At 43.7% G+C, this 19,923-nt stretch overlaps 1 protein-coding gene and 1 pseudogene across 2 annotated transcripts in view; both read right to left on the reverse strand.

Moving 5' to 3' along the window:
* Nucleotides 1-19,923, reverse strand: part of ELMO1 (engulfment and cell motility 1) — a 488,584-nt gene that overhangs the window by 413,718 nt on the left and 54,943 nt on the right. For both annotated transcript variants that reach the window (XM_056118196.1, XM_056118195.1), the window contains exon 4: nucleotides 699-749. In XM_056118196.1, the coding sequence (XP_055974171.1) occupies nucleotides 699-749 (51 nt within the window). The remainder of the gene's footprint in view (nucleotides 1-698; nucleotides 750-19,923) is intronic.
* Nucleotides 9,669-10,160, reverse strand: LOC130027428 (60S ribosomal protein L23a-like; annotated as a pseudogene).

Raw genomic sequence — 19,923 nt, forward strand, 5'->3', positions numbered from 1 at the left:
GCTTATAATTAGAAGATTTTTGAAGAGTTTTATCTGGAGGCAGTTCCCAGTGAGGTAGCCCAAGAAGCAAACATTTCTTAAACTATTTAACAGTCATAATAGCTGATCTAGAAAATGTTCCAACTCTCACTTTTATATGAAGCTCACACCACTCCTCCCAGCCTCTGCCCTTAAAGGGAATTTCCGGGCTCTCTCCTGCCTGGTTTCTGTTGTTGGAAATCACCCATGGCATATCTGGAGGGTGTGTGGGCCTATGGGTAAAGCAATCAACATAGCTGTCAGATGAGAACTGATGAGGGGAGAAGGTGGAGGGGACCACTGCATTCCCACCTTATCATGGGAACTAAAGGAGGGGAAGGGAATTCCAGATGGTTCAAAATTTTGTATGTGAGGGGCTAGAGCAATGATACAGTGGGAAGGACACTTGCCTTGCATGCAGCTGACTCAGGTTCGATCCCCAGCACCCCATGTGGTCTCCCAAGCACCACCATGAGAGATTCCTAGTGCAGAGCCAGGAGCAACCCCTAAGTGTTGCCAGCTATGGCCCAAACATTTAAAAAAGATTCTGCATGTGATAACAATTCAGAGACCTTCTGTTTTACAACAGAGTCGCCCTCGAGAATGAATATCTTCCAGCACACACTGAAGAAGCAGAGAGCAGTGTATTGACTGCAAAGCTGAGACTAAGCCCGACTTACCGGAGACGTGGTCAGCCGGAGGATAGTGCCATTCTTTATCTCGTTCCGATTCTGGAAAAGAAAAATCACCAGTTTTTTAAATCAATCTTCAAACAGACACTTTGTAAAGAGGAGGACAGAGGTTAATATAGCCCAGTAGGGAGTCTAAATATGGGCTGGGGAGAGTCTGCAGCCTTGTATGCAGCTGACACCAGTTTGAGCCCCAGCACACAACTGGTTCCTGAGTGCCAAGACTGACCCCTGAGCACAAAGTCAGGAGTAATCCCTAACTAAACCAGTGAGCATGGTTCAACACACATGCCCCCAAAAGCATTTTTTACAATTCAATTTCTTCTCACTTAGAGTAATTATAATTATTTCTCCAAAGAATTTTTAACCAGATCTCAGTTGTGTTAACTTTATTTAAATCACAGTTGACATTCGATGCAGAGGAAGTGATATAAACTCACATAATAGGCATATGGGATCTCTAAATATAAAATAAAAATAATTTTTAAAGGTTACTAGGGGAATATGACCAAGCAATTTACTCCCACAGACATAGCCAAGAGAACTGAAAACCTACGTCCACACAAATCCTATTCATGATTGCTCTCAGAAATATTATTCTGAATAGCCAAGTGGTGGGAACAGTGTGATGAGGAGGGAAACAAAATGTGCAGTGTCAATTCGATGAAATATCTTCAGGCCGTTCAAAGAAATGAAGCCCTGAAGAACAAGACACCCAGTATGGACGAACCTAGGAAACATTACGCTAACAAAAAGAAGATGGATATAAAGATCACATATCTCATGCACATGACATGTCCAGAACAGGCCAAGCCACAGACACAGAGGCTGGGGGTGCCCAGAGCCAGGGCGTGGGGAGGTTGGAGGGGTGTAGGGTTGCATTCTACAGTGATGATAACACTTCCACATAGTTCGTGGTGATGGTTCTGCAAACCTGTGGATATGCTATTGAATTTTCGAAAGGTGCTTTAATATTCCTTCGGTAGATGAATTACACCTGAATAATGCTGCCATTTTATGAGGTGATTAAGGAGCTTGGTTTCTTCGCATTTGCTAATTTCTACGGCCTGTTGCCTCAACAATCAGAGCGAAAAATTCCAACTCTGCCTCTCCAAGGGGAGTTTATATGAGGTGAAAACTGTACACTGTCACTGCGGCAGCGTTGGCAGTGGGGGTAGAATCTCACTTGCAGTCTGATTCTCTGCCTCTAGAATCTGCATGCCCCTTGACTTCCATGAAGGAGCAGGTGGGGATTACAACTCTGAGTCTGCAGATCCTGTCGGGGCAAGACAAGTCAGAGATGGAAGGGAACACTGAGGCGGTGCAAGGTCCCCAGAACAAGAGGCCAGAGGGACAGTGAATGCACAGTGAATCTACAGGAATCTTCAGTCAATTTTGAGGATTCTTTAAAAAAAAATATGGGCCTTCTGACGAGAGTGATAGGGTGGGTAGGGTGCTTGTCTTGCACATGGCAGACCTGGGTTTCAATCTCCAGCAGGACATATGGTCACCAGACTCCCGCCAGTTTGACCCCTGAGCACAGAGCCAGGAGTCCTGGGCACTGCTGGGTATGGCTCAAATACACTTCCAAAGTTGACTTTTAGAATTAAGTGAAAAGAAACAGGCTTAAGCCAACATCTTCCCTGAAAGAAAACCAAACTGAATGTTTGATACTGAATTCAGGAAAGATGGGAAGTTCCATTTTTCAAGGCCTGAACTGCACACAGCAATGGCACCACCAACCCTAGGCAGACACCCTGGGTTGCAGCTCTTGAGGGGTCAAGTCCCTCTGACCTGGGGAAGTGAAGAGCTCAGGGCCTGAGAGCAGGTTCAGCTATGGCCGTGGGAAATAAATTTTCAGTCCCCTGGAATTTTTCATTTAAACGCCATAATTCTGTCAGTAGGAAAATAAAAATCAATGGCCTTAAAGATGAAGACAGCAGGGGAAGAGTGTCTGGAAAACCCCCAACAGACAGAAACCTACAAAGAAAACCGCATTCAGATCCCAGCATGAAGACACTGCTCTGGCCCTCTCTGGGGAATCAATCTTGAAGCCATAACTCTGCTGCAATCTTCACACCATTTGTCCTCAGACATCCCGAGCTAGGAGTGAACACGAGGCATCCCAGGTCCTTGCTACATCTGGGCTGCATTCAACCCGTTTCAGGGGGCTAATGGACGATCTGGAGTCAGGTACCCCCAGCACCCCCGAAGACTGGCACAAGCATTCTGAATTGCAAAGTAATGAAATCTGATGCAGGCTAGACTAATGCCAATTCCTCCAAAACAGAGAAGAAAAAGCACATTTCTGCAGGGAAATGTCCCAACCGTACACAGTGGATGAGAAGAATGACAAGAGGCCAGGAAGCCAGCCGAAGTGCCATCGTCATGAGCGTCTCCAGACTGTCTCCGCTTGACATTCACAGGCGTCTCCACAGACTGTCTTTGTTTTTCTCCTCAAAACTAGCCCAGCACCTCGGGCTCTCTACGGATTGGATAATAAGATCCTGCAGAAAAATGTCACTGCGGTAATATTTTTCTCCTCTAAAATTTGTTTTTTCTCAGTATGCCAATTTTTTATCTACCCAGACAAATGAAAAATTAGCCCTTGGTCAAAAGTCCTAACTCTGTTGCTCCTCTTGTATCGAGCTCGGAAATCAGAGAATTGGATGGGTAGAGGCACTAAACCACTGCTCTTCCCCATGAAAACCTGATTTCAAAGAGCACTCCTCCCCCCGTCTCCTTCTCTCTCTCCAGAAATGACCTAAGTGTGGAGGAAAGAAAATGGAAAGATTCTGTCCTTCAGGCCTATCTGTGATGAGTGTGCAATGGAAGCCTTCTGTCTCTGTGGGTCCCTGTGCTTCATCTTCATATCTCGGGGCTGAAGAACTGAAGACAAGAGCTGACACGCTGGTTGCTAGGTTACAGAGAAATGCCTCTTAGACAGAAGACTGCAGTTGTGGCATTTGAGAAGGCACCTTAAGAATAGTGCCATAAAAACAGAACCCAACGCCACCATCAACCACTGAGAGGGGCGAGGGGCAGGGGGAGAGGAGATCAAGAATAAAGGTGTCTGGCTACTCTCTAACCACATTCCCCAACTGATGCTCTGGCCTCTCCAGGGCAGATTCAAGCCAGGAATCAGGTGTGCTTTGCAAAGCTGGCACCTCCCTCCCCAGATATTCTTTTATTAAAATATTCTAATTTGACGACTTTCCACTAGCTTTATCCACTGAATCCCATAAACTGCTATCTTTCTTGAATAATTCTACATTCCACAGCATTCAGATAACCCTTACACAGTCCCCAGAACTGATGCAGAAAATTAAAAAAAAAAACACAGGAGAGGCGTGAAGGAAGCAGCACTGGGGAGGAGGGGAGGTCCCTAAACACAGACCCGGCAGCAGAGGGCTAGATCCAGGGCACCACCGACTCCTGCTCCACCGCACTAAGTCAGGGGAGAAGCGCAAAATGGGAGGCCGACAGCCCCCAGGACTCAGGAACCCGGGAATCTGCTGGAGGCATGAGCGTGAGTACACTGCCGAAGCCCTCAGGGGAAGATGGAACAGAATGAACGACTTATTTCTCATGAGAAGGGACCTAGTAGAAAGGCCAGGAAATGCTGGCTCCGAAGTCAACTGCACAGCACAGAGGTGAGCAGATGCCTAGGACAGCCCCGGACCCGAAAGCCCCTGTCCATGTGTCTGTGAGACTCAAGGGAAAGAACTGACCTCACTTTGTGAAACGGCACTCAGCAGCTGGGTCTGAGACACAGGGTGAAGCGAGAGCCAGTGCCCAGGGCACCAGCGCATGGATGCTGACAGCAACCAGAGGAGGAGCTCAGCAAGGCAGGTGGGAGAACAGCAGACTGGAACAGGAAGTTCAGCATGGGCCTGAACCGCTGACTTCCCCAAAGGGCTAGTCAGCGTGGCCAGTTACTTCATCAATGTGATGGAAGTAAGGGGCCCAGAACCAAAGCTCCTTTCTTTTCTCTCTCATTCTTCATAAACAAGGAGGAATCACGTAAGACTCTTGAGGCAAGATTGCCAATCTAATAAAAGAGGTGTTTAGGGGAAATGAAGGTGTCCCTTCCAGTGAATTATGAGCAGAAAGTAGTAAAATTTGGCAGTAACAGGAGATTGAAGCAGTGCTACCTTCTAGGACCTTCGCTGGACTTGGCACTGCCTAAGTTCAACCCCAGCCTCCAACACCAAGGTACAGGTTCAAAGCACCAGCAGACTCCGTGACTGACCAAGAGAGGCTGCCAGGTCCAGGGACAGTGGAGAGAAAGGCTCCACACCTCTCCCCTATGCAATTTGCCAGAGAGTAAATAGGAGCAAGCTTTACTATGAGACTTTGTAATGCTGAGCAAAAGTCTTGAAAATGCTCAAAATCCCAGTCTATGAATTGGTCCTGGGCCAACACTGAGCAGAGGGGTGAACAACCATGAAAGAAGTACATACTGTGTTCTCCAAGTAAATCCAAGGCTCTTCCTTTGATTTATGGTGCTTTCACTCCAAAAGACTATTCTCCAACCCTCCTGGAGCTGGGCTCTGCCAACACCAGGTCAAGACTCCAGAATAATCTAATCTGCTCCCAGAAAGGGGTTCTTTCATTTGGGAAGGGTGGTAGGCTTCCTAAGCAGTGCTCAAAGGACCTGGTGCCACCTCTGACTGGACCAGGCTCGGGCCCATTTTGTGGGTGGCATTAGACAGTGCTGAGGGCGGGCAAGAGCAGCATGGGCTTGGACCATGCAGTAAGCCCTGAACCATCTCCCCAGGCCCAGAGAGGTCACTGTGGATGTGTCATGTCCTCTATTCAGCATGAAGCTCGAGGATGCTGTACCTGCCGGCCCTACACCCTGGCAGAGGGTCCTCCCTTATGAGCTCTCTGCTTGTCGAAGCTTCTGGCAGCAGGTCTTGCCTCTCACCGAGGAAAGCTTGTCTCCGGGGGAGCCTTGCCCTCTTCAAGAAATGATGGGGGCTGGGAGTTGTGCCATCTCTTGTATCTGGCTCTTTGGGGAGGCTGAGGTCTCCCAGCCTGGGGGACCACTCCAGGCCATACTTGGTCATCTGGCCACACTGCTGCTCAGACCCTTTGCATGGGGAATGGAGTCAGGCTGGGATGCGCCTAATCAGCTGTGCCATCTTCCTGCACCCCCGTCCATCTCTTCTCTCTTTTCTCCTTCTCTCTATCTCATGCTGGGGAAAGAACCCAAGAACCCAAGGCTCACAGGGGCAAGGTGGGCTCGCCTCTGCCCACGTTTCTGGTCCCTACGTCTGCTCTTCTTCAGCCATAGCTCCTTTGCTGCCACCTCCTCAGACCCCACCCGTGTCCTCTTTTAACCTTGTCACTGCAGTGAACCAACTCCAACTAGCTACCAATTCTTTAGTTAAAATTTCCCTTTTCAAATACTGGCCAGGTTCCTGGATCCTCACTGGACCCTGACCAGTAGACCAGCCCCTAATATGCAGAAAAGGCGGAATAAATATGGCAGAGAGGGCCAATGACACATGATATAGCTATTACAGCGCTGTCGGAAAGAAGGCTTAATGGTGGGTGATTGTGCTGAATTTCAATGTGACAAATGCTGGCCTGTAAATGGCAGAAGGAGTCTGAGTTGTAGAATGCGGGGAGCATGCGAGTACTGAAATGGTACCTGTGCCCAGCATACACTCCCCGAAAAAAGGCCCTCCTTGCAGTGTTGAAAGAAGAGCACATTAAAGCTGAGTATTGTAGGCACTGGGACAGCCAGATGATGGAATGGCCTGGCAGTCCTAAGAGAGAAATGGACCCTGGCTTTGGAGGGAGGAATCTGCCCCAGCCTTGAGGACCTCATGAACGGGGGGAGCCGCATCCAACACGCCTTCCTTTTCAGCCCCCCTCCTGCGGCCTTGGAGATATTCAGTCAGCAGCCTTCGCATTGTCTCGGTTGGAAGCTACCCCCACCATCAAATGTTTAAATCTGGGTTGTACTGGGCAAGTTAGAGCCTGTGGTCTTAGACAGCCACAAGGCACTGGAGAGAAGAGCTGCACTTACAGGAAAGAAGTTCATCTTCTGAAAGCAACACAAGAGTCTTACAGAGCCATTCCAGGCGCCTTGCAGAGACACCCGGCAGCAGAGAGAATATGAAAGTGTGGCCTACACTCAGCGGAATCAGGCAAGCAATGGCCCTTGAGAGAGAATGAGACATACGCAGAGCGCACACTCAGGAACAAAGCAGGGTGTAAACACCAGGCAGAGGAACGGCCTGGCTGAAACACAGTCAGCTGCAGGTGAGATTGGGCTCCCACAGAAAGGATCTTAAGGCCACCTTTGCCACTACTAACCACACGACCTCCAACCAGGCCGGGCACCTGAGTCATGGCAGGTCCCTGCAACTGTCCCATACATGCACGCGTGCTCGCTTAGCCTCTCCGAGCCACACGGAGACAGCCACAGCTCTGTGTGTCAGATGAAACCGTCACGGGGATGCTCAGGCATGGCGAGTCAAGGCCCTGCCTGACACCTAGGCAACTCTCACGGCCGGTGCAAAGAGGGAAAACCTGCCTGAAGGGGGATGATGGGGGGGCACTGCACCTGCTGGTGCTCAGGGATCACTCATGTAAGGCTGCTGGGGCCCATACGGAGTGCTAGGAATCAAAGGAGGGCTGGTCACACGAAAGCAAGCTGCCCCCTGTACCATGGCGCTCTCTCTGTCTCTGTCTCTGTCTCTGTCTCTCTCTCTCTCTCTCTCTCTCTCTCTCTATATATATATATATATATATACACATATATACTTATCGCTAAAAGTGTCTGAAAACTGTTTCTTTTCTTTTTTTTAAGTAAACCAAATTTTATTTGGAATTTTTCGAAGGGGAGATGGGAGGGAAAGTGACAGTGAGAGTGAGAGTTACACGCTCAAGCGAGAAGTCAGGCTTCTCCAATGGCTGAGACAGCCCCTATACACACCTCAGCATTAGATATGGAAGCATAAAAGTCCACATCTCAAGACAGGAGATACGGGCGACACATGTGCAAGGGAACAAGCAGGCTTGACCACCTGGATGCAAGCAGCACACGGGCTCGGCAGCATATGTGCCTCTGCTTCAATAAAGAACCAGGGAGTCCTTTCCAACCTGCCATCTGTAGTGGAACCACTGCCAAGATGCAAAATTTTGTGAATCCCTCATGGGGAAGACTATCACTCTCGAGGTCAAGCCGTCAGGTATGAGAGAAAATGCAAAGGCCAAGATCCAGGATAAAGAAGGAATTCCTGCCAATCAGCAAAGGCTGGTCTCTGCTGCTAAATAACTCAAAGATGGACTGGACTTGGTCTGACCACAATAACCAGAAGGAGCCCACCGTTCATCTCATTGAGATTGCAATGGCATTAAGAAAAGAGAGACAGTCTCACACCACTCTCAAGAGGAGTAAGCATAAGCGAAGGAAGCTCTCCTAACTGCTGATTCTGGAAACTATGCCACCCACCTACGGCCTTTCTTTATTTACTATATCCGTATCTGATCATGTGACACTTGAAGGCAGCCCAGTCAGACTTCTGGCCAATTTCCGAGCCTCCAAGCTGTGACAGTTAATGCAGGCTGAGTCTTGGCAGCAGCATAACACTTGCTAGTCTTTCTCCATGCCTTGATCACACTGTCCCATTTTACTTCCTTAGCCCAATCAAAAAGGAAGTATCTTGTTCATTTTTTTAATATCGTGTTATTATATCCTCAAGACCAGACATGCAAAAGTAGATACCGTCACAATTACTCTTGGTCATGACCTGAAGCAGCCAGCTCTAAAAAATATAGTAACTAAATATTTTTTACAAAACAAGGTGAATGTATTTTTTTTAATTTTACTCATTTATTTATTTATTTATTTTGCTTCACAAGAATGAAGGAAGGAGGGAGGGGGCAGAAGAAGGAGCAAAGATCAAACAAAATGAATATTTTAATAGTAAGGGCTGGAGTAATAGAATCCATCTGTAAACTAAAGCTTACTGGTCAATTATTTCTTTAAACCCAGAAATAGTCTCTTCCTTAATCTCACAATGCTAATATAATCAATACCTATTTTCCCTTTCTTCCCTATTCTATAGCCTTCAATCAAACAGTGGATATTCATTGCATGCCTGTAACATACACATGTAATAGTACTTAGCACTACCCTCCCGTTGTCCAACGATTTGCTCAAGCAGGCATCAGTAACGTCTCCATTGAGACTTGTTACTGTTTTTTGGCATATCTAATATGCCACGGTCAGGATCTGCCGTGTGGGAGAATCAGAGAGAGGGGCAGAGGAATCAAATCTGGGTCAGCCGTGTGCAAGGCAAATGCCCTACCCGCTGTGCTATCACTCCAGCCTTACACATGTAATACTGAGATTTTTAAAGAGATCATTGCTACGCATTTGCTTGTGTTCCAGTGTGCATCCATCTGTGTTCAATGCATTCCAAGTGGAAACACACCGTATACTATCACAGCATACACAAGGCATCAGGCTGCCCTGGCACAGAATCTAATTTACAGACTGTCCTCTGGGATCAACAAAGGCTTAGCTTTTCACAAGACTGTCCAGACTCAGTCCACCAGCCTTAAAGAAGGTCAGATGGAAGGTCCTAGAAAAGCAGAATCAGGGCTCACTGCTAGAAGTGGATGTGCCCAGCACCACACAGTACAGAGAACAGGCTTTGGCATTCACCCTCCACAAACACCTCTCTTCCCTTCTGCACCAGATGTGAAGGTAACATTTAAACAGCCTTTCCTAAGTGACTCAGAGTGAATGAGCTGATCCAGGAGGGACCCAGGTTCCAGCCCCTGACACACAGGGTCCCCTGAGCTGCTGGGAGCCAGGCCCACCCCAGCACTTCCCAGGAGTAACTTCTGACAGCACACCTGGGTGCTACCCAAAAACCACATAAATATACTTTTAAAACATCTACATTTTTTATAGTGCAAAAGAAATTATATTTAGGATTAGCCAGCTGGACTGTTTAGATGATCCCAATTTTGTTGGCAACATCCAAGGCATCATAATTAGGAGCCAGCCGAACATATGCTTTTTTCTCTCCATCAGGCCTAATCAGGGTGTTGACCTTGGCTACATCAATGTCATAGAGCTTCTTCACAGCCCGTTTAATCTTGTGCTTGTTGGCCTTGACATCCACAATGAACACAAGTGTGCTGTTATGTTCTATTTTCTTCATGGCTGACTCCGTAGTCAGAGGAAACATGATGATGGCATAATGGTCAAGCTTGTTTCTCCTGGGGGCACTCTTCTGAGGTTATTTGGGTTGCCTTCTCAGCCACAGCGTTTTGGGTCTTCTGAAGGTGTATGATGTGCGAATCTTTTTCTTTTTTCTGGCTATGGATGCCTTTGAGCACTGCTTTCTTGGCCTTCAAAGCTTTGGCTTTGGCTTCAACTTTGGGAGGGGCAGGGGCTTCCTTCTTGGCCTTTGGCGCCATCTTCGTTAAAAGGGTTCTACATTTTCATTTTTATCTTTGCTTTTCTCCTTGGGCTTGAGTCAGTAAAGGAGATAAGGTGTTTGACTTGCAAGGACCAGCACTGCATAGGGTTTCCCCAAACCAACAGGTGTGACCCAAAATATCCCCAAAGATAAAAGCCAAAAAGTTCTCTTGTCAAGGAGACTACGCCCACATTCATCAAAGCAGTAGCTGGTAAGGGCTAAAGAAGCCACTGTGGCTCAATGAGGGAGAGCACATGCTGGTGACAAGCAGAGCAAGTGCCAACTCTCCAGTAAACACAAAACCTGAAACAGAGTTTCAGTGAAGTCCTTCTTTCAATCATGCTAATTAAGATATTCAAAATGCATTTTCCTAATAGTAGGTCTATTAAAAGAATGTTTTATTACTAAGTTACATAAGGCTGAGTCAAAAGAAACTTCCAAAGGAAGCAATTCTTTCACAGGTATTTTCTTCACCAAGAATGTAGTACCAGATAGATCAACTAATTGATAGAAAGGATATCTTTATTCAGAATTAAATGTCTTTTTCACTTAGATTGTATAACGAGATTTTAGATTTTTTTAGTAATAAAAAGGACTGGAACGATAGCAAAGTGGTAGGACATTTGCCTTGTATGCGGCCATCTCGGCGGAGCCAGGTTCAATTCCTCTGCCCCTCTCGGAGAGCCCGGCAAGCTACCGAGAGTATCTCGCCCACACGGCAAAGCCTGGCAAGCTCCCCGGGACATATTCAATATGCCAAACACAGTAACAACAAGTCTCACAATGGAGATGTTACTGGGCCCACTCGAGCAACTCGATGAACAACGGAAGGTCAGTTACATGAAAGGTACTAAATAGATTTAAGAAAAATTGTAGAACTTAATTGAAAAAAATTTAAATGCACACAAAAAGATTATTTGGTTTTCATGGAGGAGACAAACAACATCATAGAAAACATCCTTAAAAAAAAGACAAGAAAAAGGTAATTTCTGGAACCAGAAAGGTACAGCTGGCAGGGCCCATGCTGTAGAAGGCTAACCCTGGCTCAGTTCCCCATCCCTCATAAGCTCTAAGCACTGCCCGAAGCTATCCCTCAGGGCAGAACTAGGAGTAAGAAACCCCACTCCACTCCGCATCAAACAAAAAAGCAAACTTCGGGAAAAAAATTAGATAGGGAATTGTGATTTAAAAATAAAGATTCGTGCGACTAGATACCAAGCTGTTTCAAGATTTGAAGCAATCAAAGATGTTTGGTAATAGAACAAAACAATGTTACAGAGAACCCTGCATTCAAGACAACTGAACTGGCAGAGCAGATATGTAAATGATAAAGCTGTAACAATGGGTAATGATTTTATAAATGCTGCTAGAATAAAATGTTAAAATCAAGTAAGACCCCCCACTAAGCATGCACACAACACACACACACACACACACTATCAAAATGGGTTAGTGCCCAAGTAGTAAATAAATCCAAAACTTTCTAACTTTTTAAAGAAAACACAGAACAATATACGCAACTGTATGGGTAGAAAAACTGCTTTTAAACAAGTTACCATCAAAGAAGAAATGATCGATTTGATGATATTAAATAGAGTTTATTCACTTTTATTTGGCTTCCATATGCACCAAAGAAAAGTTAGCAAGCTGCTATGAACTAGAGATATACAAAAAAGAATTTTTCTTCATATCCTATAAAGAACTTCTCTAAGTCAATGAGAATACCATACCTACCCCATTTTCAGAAAAAAACTATTATGTAGTTTGCAGAAGAGAAATCTTCATAAATAACAAACACAGGAAATCGATTCAGTGATTGCCAAAATACAAAATGAACCACAGAAACTCCCAAGAGAGTCCTACTAATTGGCTAACATTAGCCAAACTAACAACAAGCACAGATTAGTATGAAAAAATGAGACTAGCAGAGCTACTCTGGAAAGCAATTTATTAAAGTTGAAGATGGGGGTGGCCATAAGTTTTCTACTTTTTTTTACCCAAAAAAAACCTATCAGAAGCTCGTGAATACATGTATAAAGATAATCATTACAGCATTATTTATTACATTATAATTGGGGGAAAACTGTTTATTAGTGGAAAAATGGATAAACACCACAGTTTTATTCATGTCATGGGGTATTATACATGATTCATCTCAAAACATAACTGAGCTAAAAATTAAATTGCAAAAGATTACCTACAGTACAATACAAATAATTTAAATTTTAAAACACAGAACAATTCTCTGCATTACCCAGAAATAAGTCCATATGTAGAGATCTATGAAATATTCATGAAAAGAACACATACAATTTTTAGGCTAATATTGATCTTTAGGGAGGTAGGAATATAAAGAGGCAAAGAAAATATATGGAGTCTATGAAAGATTTGTGGAAGAAATAGGACAAATGTTAACTTCTATTAACAACTTTTTATGTACTTTTTTTGAGATGTTGGAATACTGCATGACCAAGTTGTTAACTGCACAATACTATAATCATCCAAATTACTATTTAAGTGTATATGATTTGAAAGCAGTATCACTCATGCAGACTCATCTGTCTGAATCAAAAGTAGCAGTTGGATTTCTTACATCTAGGCATACATTATAATAAGGGAACAATTAAAGATAAACATATATTTAAAAACAATGTGCCGACTATAAATTAGCCATGAACAATCCTACTCTTTCCAACATCATATTCATAAAACACCCAAAAAGCAGTCTTTTTAAAAGTGCCTATTAGTCAAGCCAATGATTTTCAAGTAGTGAAATTCTTTTGTTCAATAAAGGGGGAAAAATCTCTCAGATGATGCCTCATAACCTAAAATAGACAAAGAGGTATTCTATGAACACTGATATTTTTATGAGCTTAGCTTAGTAAATATATACTTTATTAAGGTAATCAGGAAAAATGAAGACTTTTTGTGAATTCAAAATTCAATATTCTGTTGCTATAGATGACAACTACAATAATTAAGCCAACTTCCCCTGCTTCTTCTGTGTTTTCCTCTCTGAATTCACATAGAGAAAAATCTGCATTCGACCAGGTACAGCCCCAGCACCCAGGGCTTGGGAGGCTCTCTGGGCATGCGCAGCTAGCTCGATCCGCTAGAACAGCCAGTCTTCTCTCCCTTGATCTGCGCAGGAAGGGAACCGAAGCCCATCCCATCTCTCGCAACAAAGCTGAACGTCTCTGGATCTCTCTCCTCATTCAACCAGGTACAGCCTGGCGCCCAGGTCTTCGGAGGCTCTCTAGGTATGCGCAGCTAGCTCGATCCCCTAGAACAGCCAGTTTTCTCTCCCTTGATCTGCGCGGGACAGGAACCGAAGCCCATCCCATCTCTCGCAACAAAGCTGAACGTCTCCGGGTCTCTCTCCTCATTCAACCAGGTACAGCCCGGCGCCCAGTGCCAGGGACCCTTTCCGGAGCCTTGGCCGCTAACGAGGCCGCAAAATACTCTCCCACAACATATGCCATAGGAACCATAAGCTACCCTCTTAGATTGAACCTTCTCTAGGTCAGCTAAGCTACTAGAAACACAGTAGCCAATAACTCATAAGCCGATCTCAAATCACACTGCATATCAAGCAGAATAGTAACAGTGAACGTGAAAGACTAAACCACACTGGTCACAATGGTAAAGCAACGCAAAAGCCCACCAAACTTTCTTATTGAAGAGTCTAGCCCAGAAGACACCAACAGTACTGTAGTGTTAGACAACATTTCTGACAAGGAATTCAGAAGGGAGCTACTTAGGATGCTTAGGGAACTAAAAGAAACAATGGAAAGCAATGCCAATAAAAGACAAGAGGATTTGAAGGCAGAAATGAAGAAAATGCAATAGGAAATGTCAGACCTGAAAAATCTGGTAGGCGAATTGAAAAACTCAGTGGAAGGTCTCAGCAGCAGAGTAACAGCTGCTGAGAACAGAATCAGTGAGCTCGAAGATGAAGTTCAGAGACTCTCCAGAAAAGAGCAGAAAATGAAAAAGAGACTCGCAATTCAGGAACAGATGGCAAGAGAAGACCATGATGAAGCCAAGAGGGGTAACATAAGAATTATTGGAGTCCCAGAGGGACGGGAAGAAAATCCTGATGAAGAAGAAACTGTCAAAGACATCATTGCTACAACGTTTCCAGAGCTGAAGAAAACCAGTGGCCACATTCAAGAGGCCCGAAGGGTACCAGCTAGAAGAAATCCGAATAAAAATACCCCAAGACACATTTTGATCAAAATGACAAAAACCTTAGACAGAGACAAAATTCTGAAAGCAGCAAGATCAAGAAAGAAATCTCTTACAAAGGAGTATCCTTAAAATTCACAGCTGATTTGTCTGATGAAACCCTCATGGCCCGAAAACAGTGGTGGGACATAGTGAAAAAACGCAATGAAATAAATGCCTCTCCAAAAATATTTTGCCCAGTGAGACTCTCATTCATCATAGAAGAAACAACACACAGTTTCACAGACAAACAACAGCTCAGGAACTTCATAGACTCAAAACCATGGTTACAAGAACAACTAAATGGGCTACTTTAAGGCAAGACAGGCCCCTCAAATACACCAAATTTCAACAGAACAATGGGACAAAATCCCATAACAATAATCTCTCTCAAAGTCAATGGGCTGAACGCACCAATAAAAAGACATAGATTGGCAGGATGGATTAGAAAATTGAACCCAACATTCTGCTGCCTACAAGAAACACATCTCAATAATCAAAGCAAACACAGACTCAGAGTCAAAGGCTGGAAAACAATCCTACAGGCAAACAGCTCCCATAAAAAAGCTGGGGTAGCCATCCTAATATCAGACCACATCGATTTCAGAGTGAAGAAGGTCATAAGAGACAGTGAAGGCCATTTCTTAGTGATCAAAGGATCTGTACAACAGGAAGAACTTACAATAATAAATGTATATGCACCTAATGAGAGACCAGCAAAGTACTTAAAACAACTACTCATATTTTTGGAAAAAGACATCAATAGTAACACAATACTAGTGGGAGACTTCAACACCGCTTTGTCACCTCTTGATAGAACAACCAGACTCAAGCTTAGCAAGGACATACTTCATCTGAGGGAAACAATGGAAGAAAGGGGCTTAGTAGATATATATAGGACACTTCATTCTCAAAAATCTGAATACACATTCTTCTCAAGCGTCCATGGAACATTCTCCAAGATAGACCACATGCTGAGCCACAAAACATACGTCCATAAAATTAAGAAGATAGAGATTGTATCAACAATCTTCTCAGACCACAATACGCTGAAATTAGACGTAAATCACACACAAAAACAGAAAACTAAATCAAACACCTGAAAATTAAACAGTGCGCTATTGAACAACAAGTGGCTTAAAAAGGAAATCAAAACATTCCTAGAAACAAATGAAAATGTGGATATAAGTTACCAAAACTTATGAGACACAGCAAAACCTGTGCTAATGGGAAAGTTTATAGCTCTACAAGCATTCCTCAGGAAGGAGGAGTGAGCACACATAAATAACCTAATCTCACAGCTTAATAGCTTGGAGAAGGACCAACAAAAGAAGCACAACCCGAACAGGAGAAAGGAAATAATAAAACTCAGAGCAGAGATTAACGAGATGGAAACCCAAAAAACAATTCAAAAGATCAATGAAACCAAGAGCTGGTTCTTCGAGAAAATTAACAAGATCGATAAGCCTCTAGCAAAACTCACAAAGAAAGGGAGAGAGAAAACCCTAATAAACCGAATCAGAAATGAAAAAGGGGTCATTACAACAGAAACTACAGAAATTCAAAGGACCCTCAGGGAGTACTCTGAGAAGCTTTATGCCATGGAACATCAAAACCTCGAGGAAATGGATAAATTCCTAGATTCCTACAGACTCCCAAGGCTGAGCCAAGAAGACCTGGAATACCTGAACAGACCTATCACCATCAAGGAAATTGAAATGGTAATAAAATGTCTCCCCAAGCACAAAAGTCCTGGCCCGGACGGATTCACTAGTGAATTCTTCCAAATCTTTAAAGAGGACTTACTCCCAATCCTCTTTAAGCTTTTCCACGAAATTGAAATATCAAAAACACTTCTGAACAGTTTCTACAAAGCAAATATTGCACTGATACCAAAAGCAGACAGAGATACCACAGAGAAAGAGAATTACAGGCCGATATCCCTGATGAACACAGATGCAAAGATCCTCAACAAACTACTAGCAAATAGAATCCAACTATTCATCAAAAAGATACACCATGACCAAGTAGGATTCATTCCAGGGATGCCAGGATGTTTTTACGTTCAGAAATCAATCAACATAATCCATCAAAAGAATCCAACAAAATCCAACAAAAGAAAAGATAAAAAGCATATGATAATATCAATAGATGCAGAGAAAGCATTTGATAAGATCCAGCACCACTTTATGATGAAACCTCTAGCCACAATGGGTATAGAGGAAACTTTCCTAAACATAGTTAGAGCCATCTACCACAAACCTACAGCAAGCATCATCCTAAATGGGGAAAAACTGAGAGCCTTCCCTCTAAGATCAGGGACGAGACAAGGATGCCCACTCTCTCAACTGCTGTTCAATATAGTACTGGAAGTACTAGCAATAGCGATTAGGCAAGAAAAAGATATTAAGGGTATTCAGGTAGGAAAGGAAGAAATCAAGCTCTCACTATTTGCAGATGATATGATACTATACTTAGAGAACCCAATAACCTCCACCAAAAAACTCCTAGAAACAATAGACTTGTATAGTAAAGTTGCAGGCTATAAAATCAATACCCAAAAGTCCATGGCTTTCCTATACAAAAACAGTGAGAGAGAAGAAAGCAACACGAAAAAAACAATCCCATTCACAATTGTGCCCCAGAAAATCAAGTACCTAGGAATCAGCTTAACTAAGGAAGTAAAGGACCTGTATAAAGAAAATTACAAAATGCTACTTCAGGAAATAAAAGAGGACATGAGGAAATGGAAAGATATCCCCTGCTCATGGGTCGGGAGACTTTACATTGTAAAAATGGCAATACTACCGAAAGCATTGTATAAATTCAATGCAATCCCTATAAGAATACCCATGACATTCTTCAAAGAAATGGAGCAAACACTCCTGAAATTTATATGGAACAATAAGCCCCCACGAATAGCTAAAGCAATTCTTGGGAAAAAGAAAATGGGAGGAATCAACCTCCCGAACTTCAAACTCTATTACCAAGCAGTAATAATTAAAACAGCATGGTACTGGAACAAAGGCAGAACTGCAGACCAATGGAACAGGGTTGAATACACTAACATCTCCCCTCAATCATATGATCATCTAATCTTCGATAAAGGTGCAAGAAATGTGAAGTGGAGTAAGGAAAGCCTCTTTAACAAATTGTGCTGGCATCACTGGATGGCTACATGCAAAAAATGGGCTCAGAACTCTGCCTAACACCATGTACAAAAGTAAGATCAAAATGGATTAAAGACCTCAACATCAGACCAGACACCATAAGGTACATTGAAGACAAAGTTGGCAAAACCCTCCATGACATTGAAGCTAATGGTATTTTCAAAGATGCCACTCCACTGGCCAAGCAAGTGAAAACAGTGATAGATAAATGGGACTATCTTAAACTAAGAAGCTCTTGCTCCTCCAAAGAAACAGTGACCAAAATACAAAGACAGTCTACAGAATGGGAAAGGATATTCACCGTATACACATCTGACAAGGGGTTGATATCAAGGATATACAAATTACTGGTTGAACTCCACAAGAAGAAAACATCCAACCCCATCAAAAAATGGGGCAATGAAATGAACAGAAACTTTCTCAAAGAAGAAATCCAAATGGCAAAAAAGCACATGAGAAAATGCTCTACATCATTAATCATCAGGGAGATGCAGATCAAAACCACAATGAGATACCATCTCACACCTCAGAGACTGGCCCACATTCAAAACAACAAAAGCAACCGATGCTGGCGCAGATGTGGCGAGAAAGGGACACTCCTTCACTGTTGGTGGGAATGTCGACTGGTTCAGCCCTTCTGGAAAACAGTATGGACGATTCTCAAAAAATTAGAAATTCAGCTCCCATTTGACCCAGCAATACCACTCCTGGGAATACATCCCAGAGAGGCAAAAATGTATAATCGAAGTGATATCTGCACTTGTTCGTTCATTGCAGCACTCTTTACAATAGCCAGAAACTGGAAGAAACCTGAATGGCCAAGAACAGATGACTGGTTAAAGAAACTTTGGTACATCTACACAATGGAATACTATGTAGTTGTTAGAAAAGATGAAGTCATGAAATTTACATACAAGTGGTACAACATGGAAAGTATCATGCTAAGTGAAATGAGTCAGAAAGAGAGGGATAGACATAGAAAGATTGCATTCATCTGGGGGATATAAGTAACAAAATATGAGATTAATACCCAAGAATAGCTGAGATCAGTACCAGGAGGATTACTCCATAGCTTAAAGGCCAGCTGGGTATTCTAGGGGAAGGGCAGCTCAGATAGAGAAGGGAGCACCAAATAAAGTGTGTTTGGAGGATCCTCCTTGGAGGGGAGATGCATGTTGAAAGTAGACTATGGACTGAACATGTTTGCCACTCAATGCTTCTTTTGCAGACCACAACACCCAAAAGGAGAGAAAGAACAAAAGGGAATGCCCTGCCACAGAGGCAGGGTGGGACGGCGGGATGGGGGTGGGAGGGATATTATTCATGGTGGGGGAAAATGGGCACTGATGGAAGGATGGGTATTTGATCATTGTACAATCGAAACCCAAGTACAAAAAATTGTAAATCTACAACTGTACCTCATGGTGTTTCACTAATAAAAAGGAAAAAAATGTAAAAAAAAAATCTGGTGCATTCACAGCGTGTGCTAGCTTCTACAGCTGTGTAACAAGGGACCACAACTTTGGAAATCTAAAATCACATCAGAAATACAGGAGTTCACAGTTTCTGTAGGCCAGGAGTCTAGCACATTTTAACCAGATCTGCCATTTTGGATCTCACTGATTTGAATAGATGTTTGGCCTGAGTCTTCACTGGGAACTGGAAGTCTATTTCAGGCTCACTCGAGCGCTAGTGAACGTGCTTCTTCTCTGTTGCTCTAGGGGAAGAGCTCTCTCCCAAGTCTAGCTAGCTGTTCACCACGGACCTCTCAGCTACGAGAGACTGAGTACAGGCCTTCGTCCTAGAGCCTTCTCCACAGCTTGGCAATTTCCTCTTCCTCAGAGCTTCTCTTCAATGCTTCGCTTTGCTCAAAAGTCCCACCAGGGCAGCCTTCCTTTCAATTAACCCAATGCCAAAGGATGTCAGGAACTATCTTTGGCACACCGAGCGATGTAATCACGAGAGTGGCACCCCATTATATCGAAGGGTCTGCCCACATTCAAGGGATGGGGATGGCCCCAGTATGTAATAAGACTCGGGATAGGAATCCTGGGAATATCTGAGAATCTGGCCTCGTCCATACAGGTATGTCCCTGGCGACTGTTTTCAAGAGCTTACCTGAAAGTCTCCAGACACTTAGAAAAGGGTGAAAAGACAATTTTTCTTTCAAATTGCTATACCTAACAGCTAAGAGTATCTCTCATTCTTTAGAATGACAAATCTAAATGTCAGACAAAAGAGAAACACCCAAAAGGTTTAAAAATAAGAAAACCAGATTTTCACTAGACACCTGATAGGCTCCCAAGCCAGGAAGGCCCCAGTCACCTGGATGTGCCCAGAAAAGTGGCGAGGGGCAGCACGGCC

The sequence above is a fragment of the Sorex fumeus genome, unplaced genomic scaffold (genome assembly GCF_029834395.1).
Source record: "Sorex fumeus unplaced genomic scaffold, SorFum_2.1 ptg000037l, whole genome shotgun sequence".
NCBI lineage: Eukaryota > Metazoa > Chordata > Mammalia > Eulipotyphla > Soricidae > Sorex > Sorex fumeus.